Source organism: Lissotriton vulgaris, chromosome 2_1, assembly GCF_964263255.1.
Source record: "Lissotriton vulgaris chromosome 2_1, aLisVul1.2, whole genome shotgun sequence".
Classification (NCBI taxonomy): domain Eukaryota; kingdom Metazoa; phylum Chordata; class Amphibia; order Caudata; family Salamandridae; genus Lissotriton; species Lissotriton vulgaris.
In genome coordinates, this window is record NC_141687.1 from 709,027,657 (window position 1) to 709,052,618 (window position 24,962).

The 24,962-nt window shown below is 40.6% G+C and overlaps 1 protein-coding gene across 2 annotated transcripts in view; it reads right to left on the reverse strand.

The window, feature by feature from the left end:
* The window catches only part of AMPD3 (adenosine monophosphate deaminase 3), a 119,165-nt gene that overhangs the window by 52,375 nt on the left and 41,828 nt on the right, over nt 1–24,962 (reverse strand). For both annotated transcript variants that reach the window (XM_086955957.1, XM_086955956.1), the window contains exons 2-6: nt 20,285–20,510; nt 13,689–13,908; nt 7,947–8,112; nt 4,905–5,124; nt 3,235–3,364 (exon numbers count right to left, since the gene is read on the reverse strand). In XM_086955957.1, coding sequence (XP_086812083.1) covers nt 3,235–3,364; nt 4,905–5,124; nt 7,947–8,112; nt 13,689–13,908; nt 20,285–20,505 — 957 coding nt within the window. In that variant the 5' untranslated portion in view covers nt 20,506–20,510. The remainder of the gene's footprint in view (nt 1–3,234; nt 3,365–4,904; nt 5,125–7,946; nt 8,113–13,688; nt 13,909–20,284; nt 20,511–24,962) is intronic.

Genomic DNA, 24,962 nt, shown 5'->3' on the forward strand with positions numbered 1-24,962 from the left:
ACTCCATAAAAGCCCCAATATTAGCCTAGCAACTATCTGCTCATAGTAATACATAAACCTATTTTCAAAATGTCAGTGCATGATCAGTGATTCCGAAAGCCGCCCTTTGTGTTTTATCTTTCGATCTTGATTCAAAGTTCCTATATTTGCCCTTGGCCGTGCCATGAATTCCTTTATTTGCACTGTTATCACCTGACCTGAGGCTGACGTCACAGCCAGACACCACAAATCAGAAAGCCAATGCAAGCCTGTTGGCAGCAGGATGCAGAACCCGGTTCTTTCACCCACCTCCCTGCATGGAAGTCCGGTGGCAGCGGCTGCTCTCCCATGTTCCGATTTAATCTTATACCAATGGGAACAGAAAATGCACAGCGCCATTGCATAATATCCTAATCTGAACATTTTACTGTGTCTCAAGACTCAATACAGTAGATCACCTGAGGCCCATCACTCGATATACAGTTTGTAAATGAACTTGGAGCTCAAACACCAGACTTAGGGAATCTGGTACATCATAGCAGCAAGGTAAAAACAAGTGATCAAAAAGGAAATGAGTAGAGAACGGTAGGCAGCCGCTTTCTCTAATACTATTGCTTGCTGGCTGAAGAATAAATTCACTTCCTTATGTCATAAAATGGACTCAAACGAGAGAGAAATACTAATGTTGTACACTAGCAAGATTTAATGAGGTCACACCAATGTTCTCCATAAATGAACACAACTCCTTCAAAATAAATCTACTAAAATAAACAAAATCTACTAAAAGACTCTCACACAGTTCATAGAAAATATCTTGTTTTTTTTATTTCATTAAAGAAAAGCTCTTATGATGTATGTAGCAATAGTGGTGTTCGGATTAGGAAGATACTAAAAATCAAGGGGGGTTTCAGGTATTTTTTTACGTGCACTTTTCTTTGAGACATGCTTCATGTATGTTGTGTGGGAGTAAACACCCCACTCCGTCCAAGCCCCTTCCCTATTATGAAGCTAGATGCCATGGCGTTGGGGTATTAATTGAGCCTGGCACATGTCCCTTGGTCCTGCGATAACATCAGGGAATTTGTTATAGACTATCTCTAGGCATGGAGCGGCCCATGGCACGGCTGGGCAATATGGCCCTGCATATAATGAACTATCATCAATACATCAACTGTAAGTCAGTTCAGGGACCCTTGCCCGAGCATTGCTAGTACGATTTCATACAACTAGATTTAGAGCAATGTTCCATGGGGTTGATTCGCTCTTTAAAGTGTTTGACTCAATTAGTCTCTTGCAGCCCCAATGGCGAATGCAACATGGGCGTTTCAGGGATTTTGCATGTAGGATAGTGATAAGAGGAGTATCACTAGGTGCTGTGAAATTTAATAAAAGGGGTATGTGTATATGAATGCTGGGATTTATGATTGTATGCAGGTATGTGAGTAGCTAGCTTTTGTAGCAAGCTGTGTATGTATATATATGTGTAGCTACGTATGTATTTAGCTATGCACTTTGTGATGCATGCATGTGTAAATATTCATCGCCTTATGGGACTTATGGGACTTTATATGTCTGTATAAAAGGAATATATATATATATATATATATGTGTGTGTATAAGTAAGTAGCAAAGTATGCGATTATGTTACAAGAAGACAGTGAGCCTTGTAGTCCAAAAATTATTTTTGATTTCCCCAAAAAACAGAACTGAAAACATCAATTGGCCAATCCACCAAGTAGGCAGATATATATGTATCTTGCATTCCACAGACAAAAATTCCAGCAGTCTGCCTTTCATTATTCCATAGTCTATAAAATGTGTAGCAAGGAACTGATTAACAGTAAGATTTGTTATTCAAGCCCTTGGAAACACGAGATTTTAAGCACAATGTAAAACTCACTTTATTACTATTACAAATATACTTCGCCAATTAGGATTCCTTCATTCCTTGTTGTATTTTCGCTATGTCTTTAACACATAACTCCCACATTCAGATAACTTCTCTGAGAATGTTTGTGTATACGAGTAATTCTTACAGGTCTCATAGAAAATCTAGAGGTCCACACTTGTCACTAAGAACTTCACTAAGAACTAGATAGTCTTCTCACAACTACATCACTTAACTCAGCAAACAATTTAATAAAAACTTCAATAAGATATTTTAAGAATATAAAATATTAGACCTCATGTTCTAGAAATCACTAGTATTAAAGCCCGCGTATTATGTGTCCTTAGAGTTGTTCTAGGTATTACCATAGCAGTACCATATTTTTATTTTTGTAAAATCCATACTTTTCTTGGCAGATAAAGGACTGACAAAAACTCCACAATTAATACTTGGCCAATCAACAGTGCCCGACCAATCAGATATGTAGCCACAGCCAATTACAGCCGGCCACACTAAACCTCTCCACAAGAGTCCTTCGATGTGGCACTATCCTATGCAGAGGTGTCTTCTCACAGGATAGATGAACACTTGAGTAAAGTGTCCAACTAGTCCTCAGTCTCCCTGATTCTTCTGGAGTGCGTCAAAATCCGGCATAGCAGTGGAGTGGTGTGGCTCACTGGTTAGAGGCGGCAGACCCAGAAGCAGAGAACGGCCCGGGACCAGGGTTCAATTCCCGACGCGACAGGGTCGTGGACCAGGGTCAGCGGACTCGATAATTCTCGCCTCGGTGCCTACTCTTACCAGGGATCACACTCGGCAACTCTGGGCATTAGCTTGCCTCATCTCTACAACGGCCCCCCACATTCGCCGGGGATGCCTGGTTTTACCTTGGAGATACCCAGTAGGGACCATCTCACAGGGATAGCCAGGGCGGGTTCCCCGGCGGTCTACAGCGCCACAACGCCTCAGGGCAGCAGTGCGCTTTACAAGACCACATACATTACATTATCACAAAGTGTAGAATTGATGCATTAGTAATTCTCCTCAGCTTAAAACCATGATCAAATATATGTATCAGTGACCAGGGAGTATTGATTCTAAGAAGCCTAAGGTGGTTGTATGCCAAATGGAGGACAATTTGTTTACCAACACAAGCCTTCACGTGGGGCTACTGGCAGTGATGCTACAGAGGCCCTAACTGGATGTCATTGTAATAGGCACCCTCCATATTGTTACTATTACCTTCCAGGCAATGCCAGGACATGGAGCTAACCCTGTCCTCTAGTAAGCTTCAAAATGGTGTTTCACCAATTGGAAAACTTCCACCAGAACCACAACATCATCAATCAATCTTCCACATACCGTACCTTTCTAACATTGTAGAAATCCCGATGGGGGACGCACTTCAACTCTTTCAGCTCTGACATTTCATTCAACATCTCATGGAGCTTGAACTTCGATCCTAAGAAGTTCAGCCGGCGGTGACAATAGGTTTTTCTGCAAATCAAAATTCAAAGAGCATTGTGAATAACAAACACACAGGAAAGTGTTTCACATAAAGGCACACTTATGACTGTTCTGTTGCACCACTGGTGATTTCCGCGGTGCAGCTTTCTTTACAAAATTGCGTCTCATATTCTAAGTCTAATTCTATGTAAATATCCACCAGCATCTGATGGCGCTGCAGTTATTTTTAATGGCTACACATGTAAAAGCTGATGGCTGTCTAAGAAGCTTACGGGAGGGATTTGAAGGTCATTGTATATAATAACTGCAACCCAAGTCATCACCATATTATATTTTAAATATGTTAAGCTGCAATATAATAGTAAAAAAGTGTTAGGGCAGTGTTTACCAAGACTAAATGAAAAAATAAGGCATGACATTAGGGACTACAATTAAAGTTATTAATTTCATGTTGCAATCAAAGGGTATCAAATATGACCACTTGCTCCCTCATGAGTTGGTAGAAAGGGCAGTTGAGTCCTTCCCCATCCTTTACAAGACTGGTTTAATATATTCTAGGATGAGTTTGTAAACGTATCCAATCACTGCAGTTCTATTCTGTCCTTCAACCAAGGCACTAGGGTAAAGTGGTCTTCCAATGTCGGGGGCATGTGAGACGGGACATGGCATCAACGCATAGCAGAAAAGAGAGCAGTTGACGTTCAGCCGGGGCAAGGTCAGGCTGGCTGAATCAATGCCGGAACTTCAGGGGTGCCACAAATAATAACATAGCGCAGTATGAAAATTGAACCGATTTACATGGTCAGTAGTTTTGTTTAAACTCTGGCATGGACATAGCTATCAGAACCTACATTAGACTCCCCTCCATTAAGCTACTAAAGAAATGATGAAAAATGTACTCAAAAGTGAGATAAATGACATACAAACCTGATATATTCTTGTACCATTTCAAAAGCAGAGTACCTTACACTTCCCTAAATAAAATATCCCTGTTAAAACAATTACAATGTCAAGGTGGAGTCCATATGCAAGGGCTTTCAATTAATTCTCAAACAATTAATGCTATATATAATCGTGATTAGCCATGCCAGAAATGAAAGCCTAAAGGAAGCCATTAAAGTGTGCTCCTGTGGCTTTGTCATCTCTGTGGTGCACGTCTGACTCTGTTGTAGTGTTTGCCTTTTTTAATTCACCAGTGAAACTACCCAGTCCAGGGCTGCGACATAGCAATGCTTTTGTCTGACTTACAGTAGCCATTAATTGTGTTTGAATAAGTGGGTGTGGGTGGTTTAATGAGGGTTCCCAGCAGACAGTGACTCATCCCTTGTTACACAATATGGAGTAAGCCTTCAATTTCACCCGCCAGCCCAGTGTGAGGGGCGTGATCATCACTTAACCTGTATCATGCACCCCTCGCACAGCATGGATAAAATATCTCACATACAGCACTGTAAAACATCCTACAAAATGACCATAAGAGCAAAAAAGGCAACAAAAGAATTGAATTATCAATGTATAAGGGAAGGAAACTTCTTCAAATAAAAGCTGGATTCATCAAAGCATGACCTACGTTGGGCCGTCCGTGATGAGAGCCAGGATGTGGCTGAGGTCCACGGTGTACGTCTCCAGGTGAGGGTAGGGCAGACTCCGCGGCTCATCTTTCTCCAACATTTCTTTGTTGTCGTATACAAAGGGAATGCCCCCCTTCATGTCCACGATGTAATTCCGGTTTTGGTGCTCATCCTCAAGGTTGAAGGGGTCCTGTCCTTCACCTGGTGGGAAATGGAACTCTGTGCAAAGAGAGGAACAAAACACACAGCGAGGTGAGACTGTGTCCTCATACCATGCATTCTACACGGCATTTCACTTGTGAGTACAAGTTTTCAGCAACATATTTACTCAGTTTCGAATTGATCTCATAATCTGTACTAATGACACATTTGAAATGAGGAGCTGCATGACAGACTGTGCCTACAAATCGGTTTCCTTGTTTCCAGACTGATGAGTAGTCTTCAAACTCTGTCTGGACCAGGCCTCGGTGCAACGCCCTCATAGGATCCATGCTGTTTCACCATTTGCACTGCTCATTTTAATATATGTTTTTACTTAAACTCTACAAATCAAAAGTCTGCTTTCCTTTTTCACCAATAAGCCAAATGATAGAGTGGGCCGATTCTTGATCCCTTTGTGCCCACTTTATTGGTCCGCAAGGCACTTTGGCTTTACAGAAGAGGCGACAGACGTTTGCACCAACAACAGTTGATGGACAGAATGTAGAACAATGTCATACATTCACCCCAGTACAGAGATCTGGGCCTAAATCCATCGTTTTTTTGTTCACCATGCCATTCCAGTTTGAACCCAGCCATATGCAAATCAGTCTTGACTCTGTGCCACATGGGAACAGTCCAACCCGAACTGTTAAGCCAGGTCCTCCCTGGACTGGAAACAAGCATCCTAGGACCGGTTTCGGGCTTTCAGCTCTCTTCAGCCAGGATAGCTTGATTCCAGTGGCATGGAGAGCACAGGATTCATGTCTGAGCATACCCGTCCCACTCGGGGTGACAAATTTAAAAACAACTGTTGATGGACAGAATGCAGAACAATGCCACACATTCATTCCAGTACAGAGATCTGGGCCTAACTCCATCGTTTTTTTGCTCACAATGCCATTTCAGTTTGAACCCAGCCATATGCAAATCAGTCTGTTCCTAGATCTCTATATATTGCATTTCTAACCCACGAGTAAGACCTTAATTTAAATGAGTGACTATTGGCTTTGGCAATGCTTTTTGTTTTTCTCTCCAACAATTTGTGTAATTGTATTTATATAGCGCCGACTACTCCTAATGAGGCATTTAGAAAATGTACCTGTGGGGATGCTAATTCAATGTACAATCTAAGATGGTTGGTTGAGATTCAATTTACAACATATTACAATGATTATGCTTACTTCAAAACAATTATTATCTGATGTGTATCTCAACACTCCAATTAATCTTGCTGCATGGCAATATACGCCAAGACAAAACAGGACACGTTTGAGGTTTTTTTTATAAAAAAAGGGTTAATCACGCTTTTAGGAACTGTTTCAATAATCTGTGGTATTTGCTAGTTGCTGTAAAAGAAATCGCCGAATTCCAATCAAAAAATAAAAATTCGAAAACAAATGCTGGTCAAAGGAAGCACCAGACTGTAAGACACAAACTGCTTTAAGACTCCCGGCATTTGTTTGTTGCTGTAAAAACAATCACCAAATTCCAACAAACATAAAAAAACTGTAGGAAAAATGCCAATCAGAAAAAACCTTAAGTACCTTAAATCACATCACAAGCAGTGAAAGAACAGCGGAAGAAAACAAATAATACAAAATCAACCAGTACTTGGTCCATGCTTCGGAGAAATAAAAGGAATCGATGTGAGGCATATGGCGGCCAATTAGGAGGCAGCTAAAAAGAATGACAATTAAGCCAGCAAATGGTGAGTAATGGGCGAGCTCCAAGCTCTTTGCTGTGTACATTGCCCATTGCAGCAACAATGCATATGCACGCTGGTCGGTGAGACCTACACATCAGTGCCTAAAATAACCTCACTCTGTGATCCCCTGGTCCAAACCTAGAAGCGATCCGGGACAAAGAGGATGATTTTTGGTGAACACCTCAAACCTGAATATATTTAAATATTATTTTTAGCCTACTAATAGTTATATTTGACTACTTTACCCAGGGGTGGAAAGTAAAAGATTAGGAAACAGGGCATGCAAGTGGAATAGCTGCTTAGCTCCATCACACCTTGAAACTTTTCTTTGTCATTCAGTTTTCACTTAATCAGTCTGATGATTTCTGCATATAATTTTAACTGATCTGTTCTTTTTTAAGGGGGGTCATACTCATGCCTTAAAAAATATTCACAACATATTTTATAGTGAAATACATGCCACTTAGGACAAATAGAGCTGTGCAACGGCAGTAAAAACCAACGTTATACCAAATAACAACCATAACAACAAGAGTCTTATTAGCAGAATGCATCAATATACGTATAACGCAGATAACACTTAATGAGCACTATTTTAATCAATACATATCTAAATGTACTAATACATAGATATGTATTTCTTTCCAAACTAATATGCAATTGCCCTGTTATATGCAAGGTTTAGAAAAGAATATCCTCTAAACTGTACCCCACTATTTTTATTTACCTTAACAAACCCTTAGCAGACAGCATTTGCTGACCATTTTTTCTTTGCTGCTTATTTGCCAAGGACACAAATAAATCTTGTAGCAGATTGCTTAGAAATGGCCATGTGACCCATTCACCTGTATGTGTACAGCCCTCAACATGGTAGAGGTTATAGCAAATCACATAAATGCACTACAAGATTCAGTTTCTCTTAAATCATTGTATTTTTACCCAACTCAATAGATTTGCTCACACATGATGGGAACTGTTGACTACACGGCTCTCAGAGTTTCAATGTTTGAAAGGTATCATTTACTTGTGTATTAAGAAAAATCCACTGTTTAAGAGACAAGCCCAGAATGGAGAAAGTCCTTGCAGTGAAAGTTTGTATCTGCTAAGGTATTTTCAGCTACAAAAAACTGCTCACCTGGTAATACTTCATCTTCAACTTTCCAGCTCTCATCATTGATGGTGGACAGATATCGAGCCGTGGTTCTTGGAAAGCGATGGTAGGCCAGTCGTGTGTACTTCTCACGGATGAGCAGAGCTTTGGCCAGGCCAATGGCAGCCTGTTCGTAATCATCCACTGTCACCTACGGGAATACAATAGACACGCATTCAGAGATAGTGGGCACGCGATCCAGCTGGAGATTGAATGACAAACATGGTTCCCCTAAAGAATTTGTTGCTACACAGGGATAATGGTAGGGCTGAAAGATGCTGCTTCTGAATGTGGCATACAGTCAGAACATGACTGTCCAATTACACTAGGGGGCAGTGGGGAGCAGGTCTCTGACTGTTGGTACGTTGACACAAACTCTGATACCATGACAAAAGACCCCCCCCCCTCTTTCCAAGACAGTAACTTAGCATCATTAATTTTCCTAATGTAAATGAACTTAGAAGTGGTTTTCCGCTGTGCTGACTATAGATAAGCATGCCTGTCAATGGAAGAGCATTCACATCTCGTATGATCATAGCATGTCACCTTCGTGCTCTAAACCAAGAGGAGATATGACACTCCAAAGTATGTTGAGGCTAATGTGATGGGAGCACAGGTGCATCACACGACAACGGTATCTGACTAACTTGCAACCATGTGTTAATCACTGCCAGAGATGCTTAATATCTATGTATGTTGGATTGTACTACTAAATATCGACAGCAACAATATTGTGGCATACTAATAGCGATGAAAGTATAGAGGAACAAAATATCAAAATGTAGGTCCATATAGAGAAGTATAGATTTACTTTTCCTAACTCCACATCTATGTACCTTGAAGATATATGTACTGCATAGGTACATATATGTTGAGTTAGGTATTGCAAATCTATACTTACTTACCTGTCAATATTTATTTTTGATTTTATGTCCTTGATATTCTGTCTCATCGATATTGTTAATTCATTAATCAGGGGGCACACCTGTGTGTTGTATTTATATACTGCGGACCTAGTCGAGAGGCAGCGGAGTGGTGGCGACAGAATTAGAGTTGGAAGCAGGCCATTAGTTACAGCACAGTATAATCAGGCTTATGGTGAGAGCAGTGTGATTATAATAATGAATCCTGAAAATCAAATAGATGGAGTAAAATTACATCAGCAAAAGGAAAAGGGGTGTGAGATGTGAAATGGCATTAACAAAACTTTTAGACATCCTGGGCTTCTCTGATTCTCTGTAAAGACTTGGTAAGCCAGATATGTTTTCACAATCCCTTTCCAAGGTCACTATGTACGTTCCACATCATGACATACTAAACCATGCATTTTTTTCTGGTAGAAGAAACAAATAAAAGGTGAAAAGGTAACGTTTAGTATAATTGCGACTCGTTAATGTTCCTAATTCTGATGTAAATGTTCTCAAATCTATTAAACATTAACAAGAGAAAAAACATGAAGCACTTTTCCAGGCAACCAAGAGTCAATATGTTACTCATGAAAACTGTGTATTTCAACCTGTGCCTTGTCAAAGCATATGTCATAATAAGTGAAACATTGTCTGTATTTTATCCATCATAGAAATATGAATAAAGAACCTAGTACAAGTGCAGGATTTTGTTTTTCAAAGAAAACCTAGGTACTGCAAAGATACATGTTATCTAAGTTAGAGTTGAGGTACCGGCAAATTCTCCGATTTGTGTAGGAAATGGCATATCTGGTAGAGAATCCAGGTACCATAGCGCTATTATGGTGAAGGAAATTCCAGCGGTAGCATCTCCTCCAGATTTTGCACTTCCACCCAGTTCTAAATCGAATCTCATGTCTTTCCAGCCTAGTTTATTCAGCAGCAGATAGCTGTACTCCTTTTGAGAATTCAACATGATAGAGGTCCTTAACTTGCATGACGTTGCCTCATCATGGACAATCCCTAAAATGGAAGCTATAGTACGCATGAGGCTTCTTCTGGGTTGCAACACATGTCTAAGCAACATATTTTATTTAGTGTTCTTCACCTGACATAAAAAGTCCAGACAAAAGCTAAACAGTTCAAATAAGGACTGTTATAGTAAAAAAATATATATATAAATTGAAGAAAATGTGCTTGACATAAGAAAATGAATTTAACTTTATCATATCTGTAGAAGAGAAAATGAAAAACATAGAAAAACAATTCTTTAAACTGTGATAAATAAATATTAAAGCTTTAACCACAGGAGAAGATGCTTTCTTAAACGTGCAGTTTAAATAAGTAGTAGGCTCTCATACCTAATGTGCTACTACGACTATGCTCCCAAATTTTTTCGTGGCCTTCGGCTTGACATTAGAGTAAGATGCCTTTCAGCAATTGCTGGCCTAATCCTCTAACTGTAAAATTGTTCATCACTTTAAAATGTGCTGTTCTAAGATAAATATATTTCTTTTGCTTCCTCACACCATATGATTTCCTCATTTCACAAAGCAATGTATTCTGCTATATTTTATAATGAACATAGTATTAGCAATTATGAACTTTCTGAAGATATTGGTTTGCATGCTCTCATCAAGACTTACTGATAGAAATGTTTCATTGCTTTAGACTAGCCCTTTGTCCATACAATGGAATACTGACAACAGCTAACAGAATAGGCCTGCAAGAGTTCTCATGAGAACCTTCCCTTATGTATCTAGTGCAATACATATTAGAAACTTTCAGATAATTGCTCACAGCGGTGAATGTTTACCATGGGAAATGGGGGAAGAGGCGACAGACCATCGGAAGACCCGTTTCCGTTGGACGAACTATGGCAAATATTGCAAATGTTTTATGTTTTCAAATGTTTTATGTTTTATGTGTTCCTAGTTAGAGAGGATTAATGCCATTCTACCTTTTTTATGTCCCTTACCCTCGATGCTTTATGCATTATCTTCCACTTACTTTTGCGCAGATTTCTGTGTGCTGCTGCTAACAGCGATTTCCTATTATCCTGATCTTTTGGCGGGGAGATTTTCTCTTACAGCCGATCATCGCTACTGCTGTGATTACTTCTCTTTGATTTAATTAGCAGTTGCTACTGCAACTCATTAGGGACTCGGCTGAGTTTCCTCAACAACTCTTTATGGGGAGTTCATTCTGTAGCTAAGTAAATGCTCCAGAATCTTGCGCTTTTCCAAGAGAACTCTGTATAGGTTCTTATATAGGTTAGGACTCTTAGATTAAGATAGGGACTATTTCCTTTATGGAACATGCAGTCTATATTATGCTGATTCTAACAAAACCTTTTCTTGATATTTCTGTAAAAGTATTAATCTGAATAAAAACAACAAAAACAATACTAATCTCTTAATGAAAAATAAAACTTTAAAAACGATCCTAAACCTCTGATCATTGACTGAGTTTTAAGTTACAGAAAGTTGATGATTATATTGGAAATGAAATGTGTTACAGCTCCATTCTACAACGACGGGCACGATCTGTTGGCCTATAGACAAAGGAATAGGAGTCTTTTGTTGTAAGTGCTTGGGTCTGCACTAGTCATCAAATTGCCCCTCAAAATTTTGAGTGCTAACAGCCCTGAATAGCTTTCAACTCTAACACATCTTCCATCTGCAAAACCACTAAGGTGTAGACTTGCACTAAGTCTCATTTATTAGACCTCCAGGGCAACCATTAATATGGAGTCCTCCAGAATACATTGGTTATTGATTCCTTGGGGATATCCCAAAGATGGAGGTCTAAAGTACACAAGGCTTCCTTGAGATGTAACAAATCACAATGATGGGGCATTCAAGCACCCATCATACCTCTTCCATCGGATTTTCGAGTATTGTAAATAAACTTAGCAGCCACAGCAGTGAACTATATATTTTATAGGACTGCAGCCATATAATGATCCTCTCAGGCCTATCAGCAGCTTGAAACTGTCAGCTTATCTCATCACAAGGGATAACAAAGCAAATGGAATGTACATTCTGTAGCTTCTTCTTTAAGCTACAACACATATTTTACCCTTAGCAATTTGAGAAATACAGAAACGTATAGTCAAGCAATGACAACAACACAAATTAACAAACAAGCATATCTAAAGCAAGGGAAAAAAAAGTAATCAAGGAGGAACACTTTGGGAAATACTAACCTAAAAATGTTCTACCTGGTCACACCCACACACAATTCCCTAACCAATTATGAGGATGTCTTTAACTGTGTCAACCGACAGACCTCTGACAGACTAGAGAACAGCCCAGGACCATCTCCTCTGTTACACTCATGTGAAATGGAAGGCTATCACCACAGTTCACATGCCACTTCCAACTAACTCACTACTCTCTCACGGCATACCATGTATTTCAATATCAGTCAAGAGCAACACACAGCTATACTTCTCACTTTCACCTCAGGGCATCAACTAGCAGCATGGTTGCTTGAGAGGCTTCATTGTTGCAAAGCACAGTGTAGAGGTTGACTTCAAATCTAGTCAAGAGTGTCTCTATAGTGGGCACTGGTTGAAAGACAAACCTGTAGGTTTATCTGGTAGGTTTTAAAAGTCCAAAGGAACATTCTAGGTTAAAAGGGTGTCTGAAGGCCTCCTTGTGAAGGAAAATCCCAATGATGTGGTCCTCAAACAGCAATAATACCTCTTATTAATGTGTCTTGTCACACAAGTCTTTTTCCATCTAGGAATATTCGTAGGATGAACATCTTCCATCTGTATAGTCCCTAGAGAAAATTCTATAGCACATAGGATTCAAGGCCTCTTTCATCCGATCCATCGAAAACTTTCTACACCTACACAGCTTCTTTCATAAAAAAATCATAAAGATAGAGGCCTTCCTTATCAATGTTCACATTATATCCAATGAGCTTACAATACAATTTGAGACTCATTTTCAACCTGGCTCTTTTAATTTCATAATTATGCCCTAGCCTCAGCACTGTGTAGCCATAAGCGCCGAGAGATCCCTGTGGGGATTATTCGTTGCGCGATACAAATGCTAAATAAATATAAAAAAATTTAAAAAATTGCTCAAACACCCAGAGTTAGTATGTTCAAACATCATATCAATATGTATTACTGAGCCTAGAGACCAAGTGTTAGTGACTACAGTTATGACTAAGTCGGTTAGTCCTTGGAAAAGCAATTTGATCATACATCACATTGGATATGTTTCGCAAATGTACAAACCTTCCAAAGTGGTAAAGATGCATGCAAGCTTGCAGCTTCATGCTCTCACAGACTTATTTAGAGAGGCATGCATACAAATCCAGTAGTCAGCCATCTTAAGATTGCATGGAGGCTAAGGACTGCATTATCATTGCCAACCAGTATATGTCTTTGCATGCATTACATAGATATGAAAAACTGCTGCAGTACCATTTTGAAGTGAAAGATATCCTTCCAAACATGGAATGCAAGTGTAAGACTGACTGAGCATTTTCTTACGAATAGAGTCGTTCTGTTGTGTCCAGAAATTAAAGACTCGTTATTGGGTCTGAGGTATTGACCTATAATATGGGCATAATTTCAGAAAGAGTTTTGCAATCCTCTCCACCTTCTGATTGTTCTAAAGGGCTTACGCAGCAAAAACAAAATGTGTACACCCTCATGGTAATAATAACTTACATAGACAAGCATGGCACAGGTCTCACAAACAGATAACACAGACACAGCTACCACACACATACACATATATATATTATGCTTTCAAGAGTATAATCCTGTTAGTTGAGAGCTGCTGATCCATATACTAACCCCTGCACAGTAGTCTCCACTAATGGTGACTCTCTGAAACTCTGGCACTTCATTCTCTGCTGCCGGGGCCTGAGCTGAATCGGGGACATCAGCAATGACTGGCTGATCTGCCGACTCAGGAGACCGAATCGGAGAGATGGACGGAGCCTTCCATTCATGCGTAGGAATCTGCAGCGACAGCGACAGCGACTGCGAGCGGATCATCTTGAAGCTTTTCTTCCTAGGATTGAGCGAAACAGGGAAGCAGTCGTGAGTAAAGTTCAAGTGAGAAATGTGTAGGATCTTTTACATACATAGGAATCTGAGGAGTAGGTTCTACATGCAGCATTCCTAAAAGAAAAACAATTAGGTGCTTGAAGTTTACCGGTTTACTGAGTCAAGAACAGCAGATGCTCACAATGTCACTCCCATTCTGATATTGGAAGATATCTGTTATAATAATATCGTTTGACTAATTAAGGAACACTGCCTGTTGTATACCTTCCAAGGCCAAATCCAGAGTAATCTGCTGGAGTAAACCTGTGTCTGTAAATAATGAGACTGTATGTGAAAATGACGAAAGGTAGTCTGTTCTCTCCTTTTCTACACTTAGTGTAACTCTGACTCTGAAATTGACACAAAAATGTCAACAGACCTGCACACATTCTTCTAGAGTCAAACCACTGTGGCTCAGCTGTTTGGAAAACAGTCATTTCTCCCGAAGAGGCCTCTAAAACTGCAAATCTACTGTGATTAAATGGAATTATCACCCTTCATTTGGACGTGTTGCTTAGTTAATGCCACTGGTGTTTGTGTCCAGTATGATCTGTGCCTTCTCGCCAATCAGCAATGAAAAGACAATGGGAAGAAATCCTGCCCAACAGGTCACGTATGCCTGTATGTATGTATGTGATATCTGTATTGAGCGAATCTAGCTGAAAGCAGCCCAGCACTGCACAGTGTCAGAGGCAAAGATACAGTCAACAAGTCACATGAGAGGTAGCTGGTTTGTGGACTATTCCTTCATCATGATGTACTGCTCTTTAAAGAGATGCCTCTTCAACTCTTTCAAGAATCATCGGTGCAGGGTTAGGGCAGTCCTGATGGATACAGGGACATTGTTCGTGATCCTGGTGCATAGACGGGAAAAATCCTGTCACCTAGCCATGTTGTTGGCATCTGTGCAGACGAGTAGCATGTCCATGCAGTCTGCAATAACTTCTTGCTGTAAGGATGCATTTTATCAATGCTTAACTTCACATTAGCAATAATTTGAAACTACGGTGGCCTGAGCGTAGAGAAGAAGGAGTTGAGTTTCTGTAAATGATGAGGTCTATGAGCCACACTCCATGACACAGTCTGTGCACTTAGACATGCTCGCTTAATTGGCCTTCTTGTTTGACCTTTAATTGTCCTAAAGGTAAGGTAGGTGTTTGAAGTACTTCACTTGAATATGTGTCTGTAATTTCAGATCAAAGAGCATTTGATGCAGGTGGCCCTTTGACAGATTTCTACATGGAAAGAGTAAGCATAATTAGGGAGTAATAAGTAAATGTGTTGAAATAAAAACGCGTTCAAGACCTTTAGGCTTCTGATTTGATCTGACTGAACTGCCAAAGCGAGGGTCGCCGGAAGGAACAATTGGCTTGATCAAGAAATGTGATCTTTCAACAACTTTCATGCGGAAGTATTTAAAATTTAGGACTACAACAACTTATTTTGATTGTGCATTTGATTATACTTGTACCATTTTACATGTAGGTGGTTTGTCCTGTGGATACTCTGGTTTAGACACCACGGCGCCATGTCATGGTGCAAAGTGCTTTTATTGCACTGATTGCCTTTCAAAGCCTCACCAAAGCACAAGTTAATTGGTCTCTACTTCGATTAGTACTGTTGTTGCATCTGTGATTTAGACCTTGTATGATTTGGTGTTGATGTGAAATAATTGATATTGTTATTATTTAACATAGGCTGATGGGTCACCAAGTATTTGAAAGGTGGTTACCTATGTGTGCATAAAAGTTACTTTATGCAGGTTCACAGTAAAGGTGACCCACTAAATACTCTTGGGCTGATTCACAGAAGGAAAAATTAAATTGCTCTCAAATGGACACCCTATTGAAAAACCAACTAGTAGTGCAAATTCCTTGGGCAAGTATGAATGCCTTAAACCAATAGGCAAAATATTTTCCACCGGTGGGAGTCACCTAAAACAGAAATCCACGATTCAAATTCTCAAAACCAAGATGCACTGTGTTTCAGCGCACAGATAACAGCGAGGCATTCAAATATACACCAAATTCGCAGATTTGTCTTCAGTTGTCTCAGGCAGAGGTGGGAAAATGGAACGTGCTACATCGAAGAGTCATATGGCATGAGAATATGGTGAACGGCCACAAAGTTGTATCTTAGTCAGTATTCACAAACAGTATAAACAGTGAACGTGAGTTTACAATGCTAACTGCATTTCCAAACCTGCACTTCCAACAATAGGTGTAAGTTGTGCAGGAGAAGGGATTTCATAAAAATGTTTTCCATGTGAAGAAAAAGAGGACTCATGGGAAAATGCAAATTTACCTCAGGCCTGCGACTGTGTATTTCCAGTGGCTAAATGGGAAAGGCAAACAGAAGTCGTAGATTTGCCTGGCATGTTGTAATTCTTTTTTTTTAAGCACACACGTACGTAAGTTGTAGGCACTTGTTTATGCTTGTCTGTGTTTCCGAAGTTTTTGAGACTCAGGACTAAAAGGCTTCATTTCTGTCTCTTGCGGTGATAGACAGGGCAAAAGAGTGGCAAAAGGTATGCATTAATAATGGAGATCTTCACCCATTAAGGAAGAAATTCCACAGCACCCAATGTGATTCTGCTTATATGGTGGTAGCACAAAACACATTTTTAAGAGCATTAACGGGTTTGCCGCAATCAACCCCCCTAATTCCTATTTATATTGACCTGGGGTGTCACTCCATAAGACATGATGCCCGTTACAGATCAGTATTATACTGGAGAAGACTCTGGGTGACTCCCGAACTAGCCAATAATGCCAGGCCATGCAGGAAATCCAGGATATGGATGTGAACAACAAAATTGAGTGGTTTAGGGGTGTTAAAAACATATTCAATGAGTTGGGATTGAACCAGTTGTGGACCTCCCCAGAGGGAAGTGTCTTTCCTACTAAAACAGAGCTAAAGACAGCTTATTGGCACAGGATTTATTCTCCGCAGTATACATCTTCCAGTAGTCTCACTCTGTCAAGTACCTTCTTATATACTAAATCCGAACCCAGTTATGAACGGTACTGGGATTTAATCTCTTCAACTCGTGATCGAAAATTATTCCACCAGCTCAGAGTGGGCACTTTACCCACTAAGGCCTTTACTACAAAGTGGTCTAATTTCCATGCCAACAATAGCAAATGTCCTTTTTCCCCAGATATGGATGAAACTGTGACCCACATGTTATTTGCATGTCCAGCGTACCATAACCCGAGGAGATACTGGCTAAAACCCCTGTGTAATTCTAAGGGGACCAGGGTCCACAGTGAGGCATTCAGATTATTTAAATCCGCAGTGCATGGCCCATATATGATTGCATTGGCTAAGTTTTTGGCTGGGTGTGGGTGATTCGCTGGTCTGTAGGGAGGCGTATGTAATCTCCCTCCCTGACTTCTTTTGTCTTTTAACATGTGTTATTTGCTGTTTATGAATTTTAAATGAATTGTATTGTATTGTCTGATGCTCTTTTTAAAGGTGTGCTGTTCTTGGCCCACTATTTGGGTGGGTTTTAGAGTTGTATTAAATTATTTATAATTATTTATAGTTTTAACAAAGTGTATTATAGGATTCAGTCACAGTCATTGGTATCGGAATAGTGTAACGTAATGTTTATTGATGATTTTTAGACCCTGTGTTTGTACTGTGTTGACTTTTGTGATTTTTTTACATCGAAATAAAGTGTATAAATAAAATAAAATGATTCTGCTTATATTCATACTTCCCCAGAGTTTCCAACTGGAGAGGAGAGTAATTTTTCTTTCGTCTCGGAAAGATAAAAAATTAATTTTTTGCAGCTTTTGCAAAAGTGCGCTATTTAAATAAGGAGTGTTCTTATGGAAAATTAATAAAATAATCCACATTGGTTTCCTTGGCCATAGGCAATTAAATAACTGTTCAGGATTTAAAAGATTTTTTTTTTTTTTAAATAAAATCACTTAAACTGTCCACACAAAACCATGTGCGATTTACACATCTAGCTCAAGATGATATGAATTAGCAAAAGTAACAAACAGGAGTAGAAGTAATTTACAAGTGGGGTAGTCACTTACTTTTCCCCAAAGGTCTGCTACTCAACTCAAATGTTTCTGCTTGTAAAAAAATAAATAATTAACAAGAAAACAACACATCTACAGGAGAGACACATTTGAGGTGTAAAACAACTTTCTATAATAAGCGATTAACAGTAATATTTACGCCACTAAGACAACATACTTGTGGAATGTATGGGATGGATCTGTTATTTTATTACATCTCCAGTTAACTCTAATTTGATTATCTTCACATGCTTCATAAATAAGGTATATTAATTTTTGCACTTTTAATAAAACAGGGATTGGATTGGATTCCAGGCTAGAGCCTGCAAATGCTTGTGAAACACGATTTGCCCCGTTTCTTCTACTTAGGAAGAAATGTTCTTTTTAATGAGCGAATGATGTTATTTGACTTTGCCTGAATGTCCTTTCCCATCTCATCCGAGCAAAAATGAAGGAGGAGAATAGTAAAATGGTATGTTACCTCGATTTTGTAAGGCCTAGATAAATTGTATTTTAGAATATCTTTCTGAACCGAGTAGCTATAAGCCAGACTTTGTGATGAGCTCAAAGCCACCCCTTTCCGATAGACTACGAGCCATGAAAGAGGCAACATTTTACAGAGACATCCAGACACTGTCAAGCATTATAAGCATCAACATTAATTCATTGGCCATCATTTTCTGTCCTAGTTTTCATTTCTCACCAAATGTGCCCGTTCTTCTACGGTGCCATTTAATGTGTGTTTTCTTGTGGAAAGTAGCAGAAGCAGTGAAAAAAGACTATGCCAATGCTTCCATCGATAAAACGTGATGTTCTCCAAGTCAATGAAAGCGGCGATAATGGGATTGATAATATGCCCTTGTGAATTCCCATTGAAGCCCATGTTCTGGTGTGAACATGGGCTTCTATTTGAATTCTCAAGGGCATATTATCAAGCCCATTATCGCCGATTTACCGGTAGTTTCCTGCCGTTAAAGCGGCGATAACTTTGACGCCATTCTTGATAATATGCCCCTCAGTTCTTTGTATTAACAAACAAACGAAAAGCATAAGGGTACACAGTTAGATTTTAGCAACATAGGACACTACTATTTCCACCAGTGAAATAGGAAAAATTAAATGAACTTGGACAGATTTTCAACCTAGATTTAGTCACAATTCTACACATTCTATTTTGGTAAGCGTTTCTTGCATTCCCCCATTGCGAAGCAACACAAATGACACAGAATTTCACAAAAATTGACATATCATTAATTAATATACCACTTTTGATTGATGATATAGAAAGGACAGAGGATATCACACTTAGGTTATGTGCAGTGTGAGGAGCAGTGCTGGAATATGTGCATAAATCCACGAAGTACTATGCTTTGGCCCACTGAGATAACACCATGTGTGCATTTTACAATTAGTGCCAGGGCTGCAAATGTATTTGATTTTACCCCGTCTGTATGAGGATGCTAAAAAAGGAGCATGACAGTGTAATGTGCTTAGATTGTCATAAACCCAAGATACAAAAAAGGATTTTGGGTATATAAAGGCAAATATAGTCTCATTTCCTTAGTAAAATAGTAAAAAACAATCTGAATTTTTTGTTCATTAATAACATGTTTTCAAATAAGACCCTATGTATCCTATGCCTTGAGTGTTTGTTGTGGGCCACATCTCTCCGCTTCTTTTGCTTGAAAGCTGTAATTATCATGGCATATTGTAATTAGTATACAAAAGGGTGGTGTCTCTGATTGCCCTGCTCAGACCTTTTTACGTTACTGGATGATGTAAAACCAAAGGCTTTGTTATTAGCTATGTACTTACATTCAAAAGGTCAAACTTGAGAGGAGAGCACTTATGTCCAAGTAGCCAGTTAATGTAGTTTGGCAATTTACAATGTCGCCTAGAGTTAGGACTTGCATTTGCCAATGCACAAGTACCTTCACCTGTCACATCTCTCACACAAGGGTAAGCATTCTTTTAGTCTCTCAGTGGACCATACAAGTCCAGTGCTCACTGTGGACTCAAAGATGATGTCATGAAGTGGAGTACACCCTTGATTAACATCAAAACCGTCTTTGATGACAACCTCAACCAAGACGCTCACCATTCCTCAGCTTCTATCCACCAAGTATGCTATTTCCATAGAGTTTCACTCCACAAAGAAGATGTCAACTTTTACTGCAATCTGAATTGGGCACAGTTTGCGGCATGGAATAGACACGTTGTGTCTTTGATTCATTAGCCTCCTCTGCTAACTGTGGCGATGTGAAAAGGATGTTCATGCTTCCCACTGTGGATCATCAAACCTACCTTTTGGTTGTCTCCTCAGACTTCTGTCCGGAGATCTCCTTCTCCAGCTCCCTTTCCTTGGCCTCTTTCTGGCCGATGGGGCAGTCCTCGGGCACGCTGAACAAAGAAAAGGCATCTTTGCTGTCTTCCTCCCGGAGAACTTTGGCAAAGACTTTCTCCGCCAGAAGCCGCACATGCTCGTCTGCTTCAGAAATACTGTGCCTTGGAAACTGTCGAGGCATCTCGCCTAGGAATAGATTAAACAACTTACTTTAATGTACAGAAAATATGTTTCTTAGCACCAGTACCTTACCAAAAGGGATTCGAATAGGAAGATGCATCCTTAAGTGAGTGGTGGCTCTGTCTGACAACACATCTTAAAAAGACTCACTGATAAAAAACAAGTCAAAATTCATTCATTTATGAAATTCACAACTATCACATTTAACTTTGCTTCTTTTAACAGCTTTTCAGCATGATGTTCTCTATGGGAGGTAATGGGACAGAAATGTCACCTGCGTGATAAATGGTGACCTGCCCTGAGTGCACGACTTATGAGAATCTTGTGTCCTGACTTATTTTGGCTCTAGCATCATGCTAACTTAGCATGTGCACAGAAGTCTGGGTCTATCACTTGCAAGGCGGGATAGAGGGTCAGACGGGTAATTTGTAGAGGTACAGATAGTGTTCGCTCACAGTAGGCAGTACACAGCTGTTCATGCCCTGGGTACATTATATAATGCAGTGGTGGCAGTATACCAAGTTTTCGAAATCTGTCGTATGACAGGAACTTTTTATTTGTGTGAGGGAGTGGACAGCCTAATAACCATTCTTGTATAAAGTTCTGGTGTTATGTGAAACCCTGACATACTTGGTACAAGTTTGGTGGGAGTATGCGAAGTTTGTGTATAGCACATGTATGGGTGTAGAACTGTGTGTATGTTAGCCTGAGTACTGGTGTAAGTGGGATCCATTTTGGAAGATGCTCATTTATATTGGCATAAGATGGAGGATAATGTTACCTTCCCCAGACAAGGGGAGTCCGTTGCCTGCATTCCTGGGGCTGGAGGGTAGAGACTCAGATGCTGCGGTAGGGAGGATGAAGACAGAGCTAACATTAGGAAATTATTTAGGCTGTTGCTAGCAAAAGACTGCTGAGTACTTCCTCCTGAGCACTGCCATTTGGGAGATGTTTGGAGTGAGGAGTGAACAAGCAGCATCTGGTATTCAACATGAAGACATTTCTACAGAAGGTCTGACTTTTTGTCTGTCTCTGATCACAGCTTCAGGCCAAGTGAAGAGATCTCATGTTTAATAATTATGCCCCTGTTTTGGATACTCTTGGTTACAGTCCGCCCCATTGCTACCAGTTATGAGAACCATCCCTTTGCACAAAGGCTGTGTCTGTAGAGCAACCTGAAAATGAAATTTGAAAGTGAATCAACCCAAACCGATTCTGAAGCCTTAGACAGTGGATCCACGTCCCCTGTCTAGAAAAAAAGTGTATAAAAGTGGGATACAAACCATTCCACCTTGTTTACTCACTAGTTCTTCTTGACCAAGGAAGGGAGTGCTCCACAGAGTACTTGCATAGTTTGTCCGCCAGCCAGTCTCCTAGAAGTGGGGGCACATAACCTAAAGTTTACATTTTATGCTGGAGGAACTGAAGGGTCGAGAAGTATTCATGCCTACTGAAAGAGGGAAGAAGTGTGTATGGCCCTGCAGGAACGGAGACTGGCCAGGAGGAGAAGCCCAGAAGTTTACCAACATGAGAATGACCCAGAGAAAGTTAACTTTTCCTAGAGCATGTAGCAAGGAGTCAGCTGTGTCATGAAGGGATCACCCGGTCGCTTTGGCCCATCTCTGTGTAAGTTACACCAACTTGTGCCACCTGCCAGATGCTGCAATCTGACAGACTGGTGCTGCCTCTATTGGCGTTGTAACATAGGAACACAGCACTCTTGACTGAGAATCGCTAATCGGCCCTGTGGCTGCAACTGTCAGGGCATGATGCCGCCATGGCTGTCAGGACACCTGCCGCTGATGAGGCTGAATATTGCTACACAGGCTTGCTCCTGGTTACTTCCAAATCCCTCATCCCGAGCGAGGCTACTGGCATGGTCCACACTGGAGAGTTCCCATGAGGGCAGGAGCCAGATCGCGCCAACTGCATTGCATGACCTGCGATAGAAGCCTAACTGTAACAACATGAAGCCTAGCCTGCATGAGGGACTACAGGAAGAACATGTGCAGATGGGTCTCTTGATCTTGCTAATAATTTTTTGCCATTCGCATTGAAATGAAGTTGTGCAATTAACCTGTGAGAGAAGTTAAGCTTCCTGTGCCTGTGCCTTCTCCTTGCCTAGAACCCTTAAAGATACAAAACAAGAGATTACATTAAGACACAGAGAAGCAGTGGGTGTAGTACCTCACTGTCTATCACAACATAGTTTTCAACCCTGTATGTGTTTTCCATTAATTGTGTTTGAACTTAGTTCTGCTGTGTGAAAAAGTATTTTATTTTGTCATTAAAGATAAGCACTGGACTGAACATTACATTATACTGTTTGTTGGCTGACTGTTGGGTTCTGAACTCTTGCTCCCCACACCACCTCTCTGGGAAGTCTGTGGCTGCTCTCTACTCTGAGAGTTTGCAGATCCACAGTAGGGCAGACCAGAGACAAACTGCACTAAAACAGTCAGGGCCCACTAACACTTGCCTGCCCTGCGCCCCCGAACAGGCCCAAACTGAATGTATTGTCCATGCGCATGGCTTGTAACAAATGGGGATGTGGGTGCTGGGGGCGGGGGACATTCTCATGAGACATGTAAGAAATTTAACCACCAGGCTGAGTTGAGGGAGTGGCAAAAGACCCTTCAAGTGTTACAGCGCATAACCTGTCCAGTCAGATGTAGCCGAGGCAGACTCCTTGTCTCACCCTTAAATAGAGTGGGCAAAGTTCAAGTTCTATTCAAGGGAGTTGCTGGAGGTGTGCAAGGATTGCATTGATAAAAACCCACATAATTAAAAGAGTGAGGAATGCACAGTTTTAGGTTGATTGCACTTTCCTAAAAGGAAAAATGTTGTAGACTATCACCAAAAAAGAAGCTACAAAGAGGATAAAGGGGCACATAAAGTAATAGCATTCGCTATTTCATCAAAAGTAAATATTGGTTACATTTATCATGAAAATCTCTGTCCTACTGGAAATGGTGAAATGTTATAAAAATGTTATGTTAGGCATGTTATCACCTGGTATTATCACCTGATTTTGCATCTCACTGAAAATATGAGGTGCAATATGGTTAATTCTCATGTTATTGCGTTTTTTCAATCTTGTTTCCACCAGCCTTTTGTATGTTGATCAGAGGACAACACATGTATCTTCCTTTGATGCAGTCATACTGCATAACTCAAATTGTGCACAAACTGGACAATGTGCGGTAATTGGGTTATCAATCATTTTTACTGCGTGCGGACTGCTTGAAATTTGTGCTACAGAGATGCTTCAAATCACCACTGTGGCAAACATCAGAATTGCAAGTGAGTGCAGTCCTTGGGGTAGCTCTTGGAACAATTACCTCACCCACTAATATCTCTTTGATACCTGTTCCTTTTAATACTATTGTAGGAGGCTGGCTTAGTATATGGTGCTTACTCGTGTATGGGGACCCCCCTGCACTAATCCAGACAACCCTCGTGGTGATTTTAGTTGTCTTAGACAACATTAGAAAGCTCTCCAAGTGTTAGCTGTGGAGTGCAGCCTTCAGGCTTAGTCCAGATGGAGTGTAAAGCAGCTTGCTTTTACCAGAACTAATTGTGTAGTTCATGTTAAGTGAAAAAGAACTACACAGTGTAGTTATAAAAATATGTATTTGTTATAAACACTAACACATTGCAATATCTCCTTCACTGAGTTATAATCACAATACACACTATACTTCAGTAATAGAAAACGTAAGGAGCATAAATACACAGTGGTCTCAAGGGGAGACCAGACCATATGCTAAGAAAGTGGAATGCGACCTAAGTCGAGACGGGACGAAAAAGACATAGAAGAGTTGGGGACCCAAGGAACTACCAAAGGTATGTACCCAGGACCACCACGGAGACCCTGTGCTGAGTGGGAAAACGACTGCATGATCAACACAGGTCAATAGGGAAGTTGCGGTTGCAGTTTTTAAGAAGAAGGACCCTTCCCAGAGGATCCTGAAGAAAGCCCGTGGAATATGGAAGGTTGGAGAGTCACCCCACCCCTGGATACCACGGGAACCAGGATACCTACACCAGGAAAGCTGGCTGCATGGGTGTGAAGTGACGTCGGAAACCGCCGTAGACCACAATGGAGGACTTCATGCCACTGGCAAAGAAGCTGAAAGAGTCCAGTGGAACTCGAAGATGGATTCAGGCTGAGAGGTACCTGCAAGCTGAGGGGGACAGAGTCTATGCCACTCCGGAGTGACCAGAAGGGATGGAAGATGAATGCCTACCGATGGAAAAAGCAGGAGTTGACGATGACCTGGGCGCTCTATCTGTGCGGACAGGCAACACTGTGGAAGACTAGAAGCCATTCACAAGTTGTACCACATTGGATGTCAAGAGCCAGGGGGTCGGTGTCCAGCGTGAGCACCAACAAGCCTTGGCAGCAGCAACAAATGTGGCAAAGGAAAAAGGCCCAGTGTCGGGACCAGCAAGGTC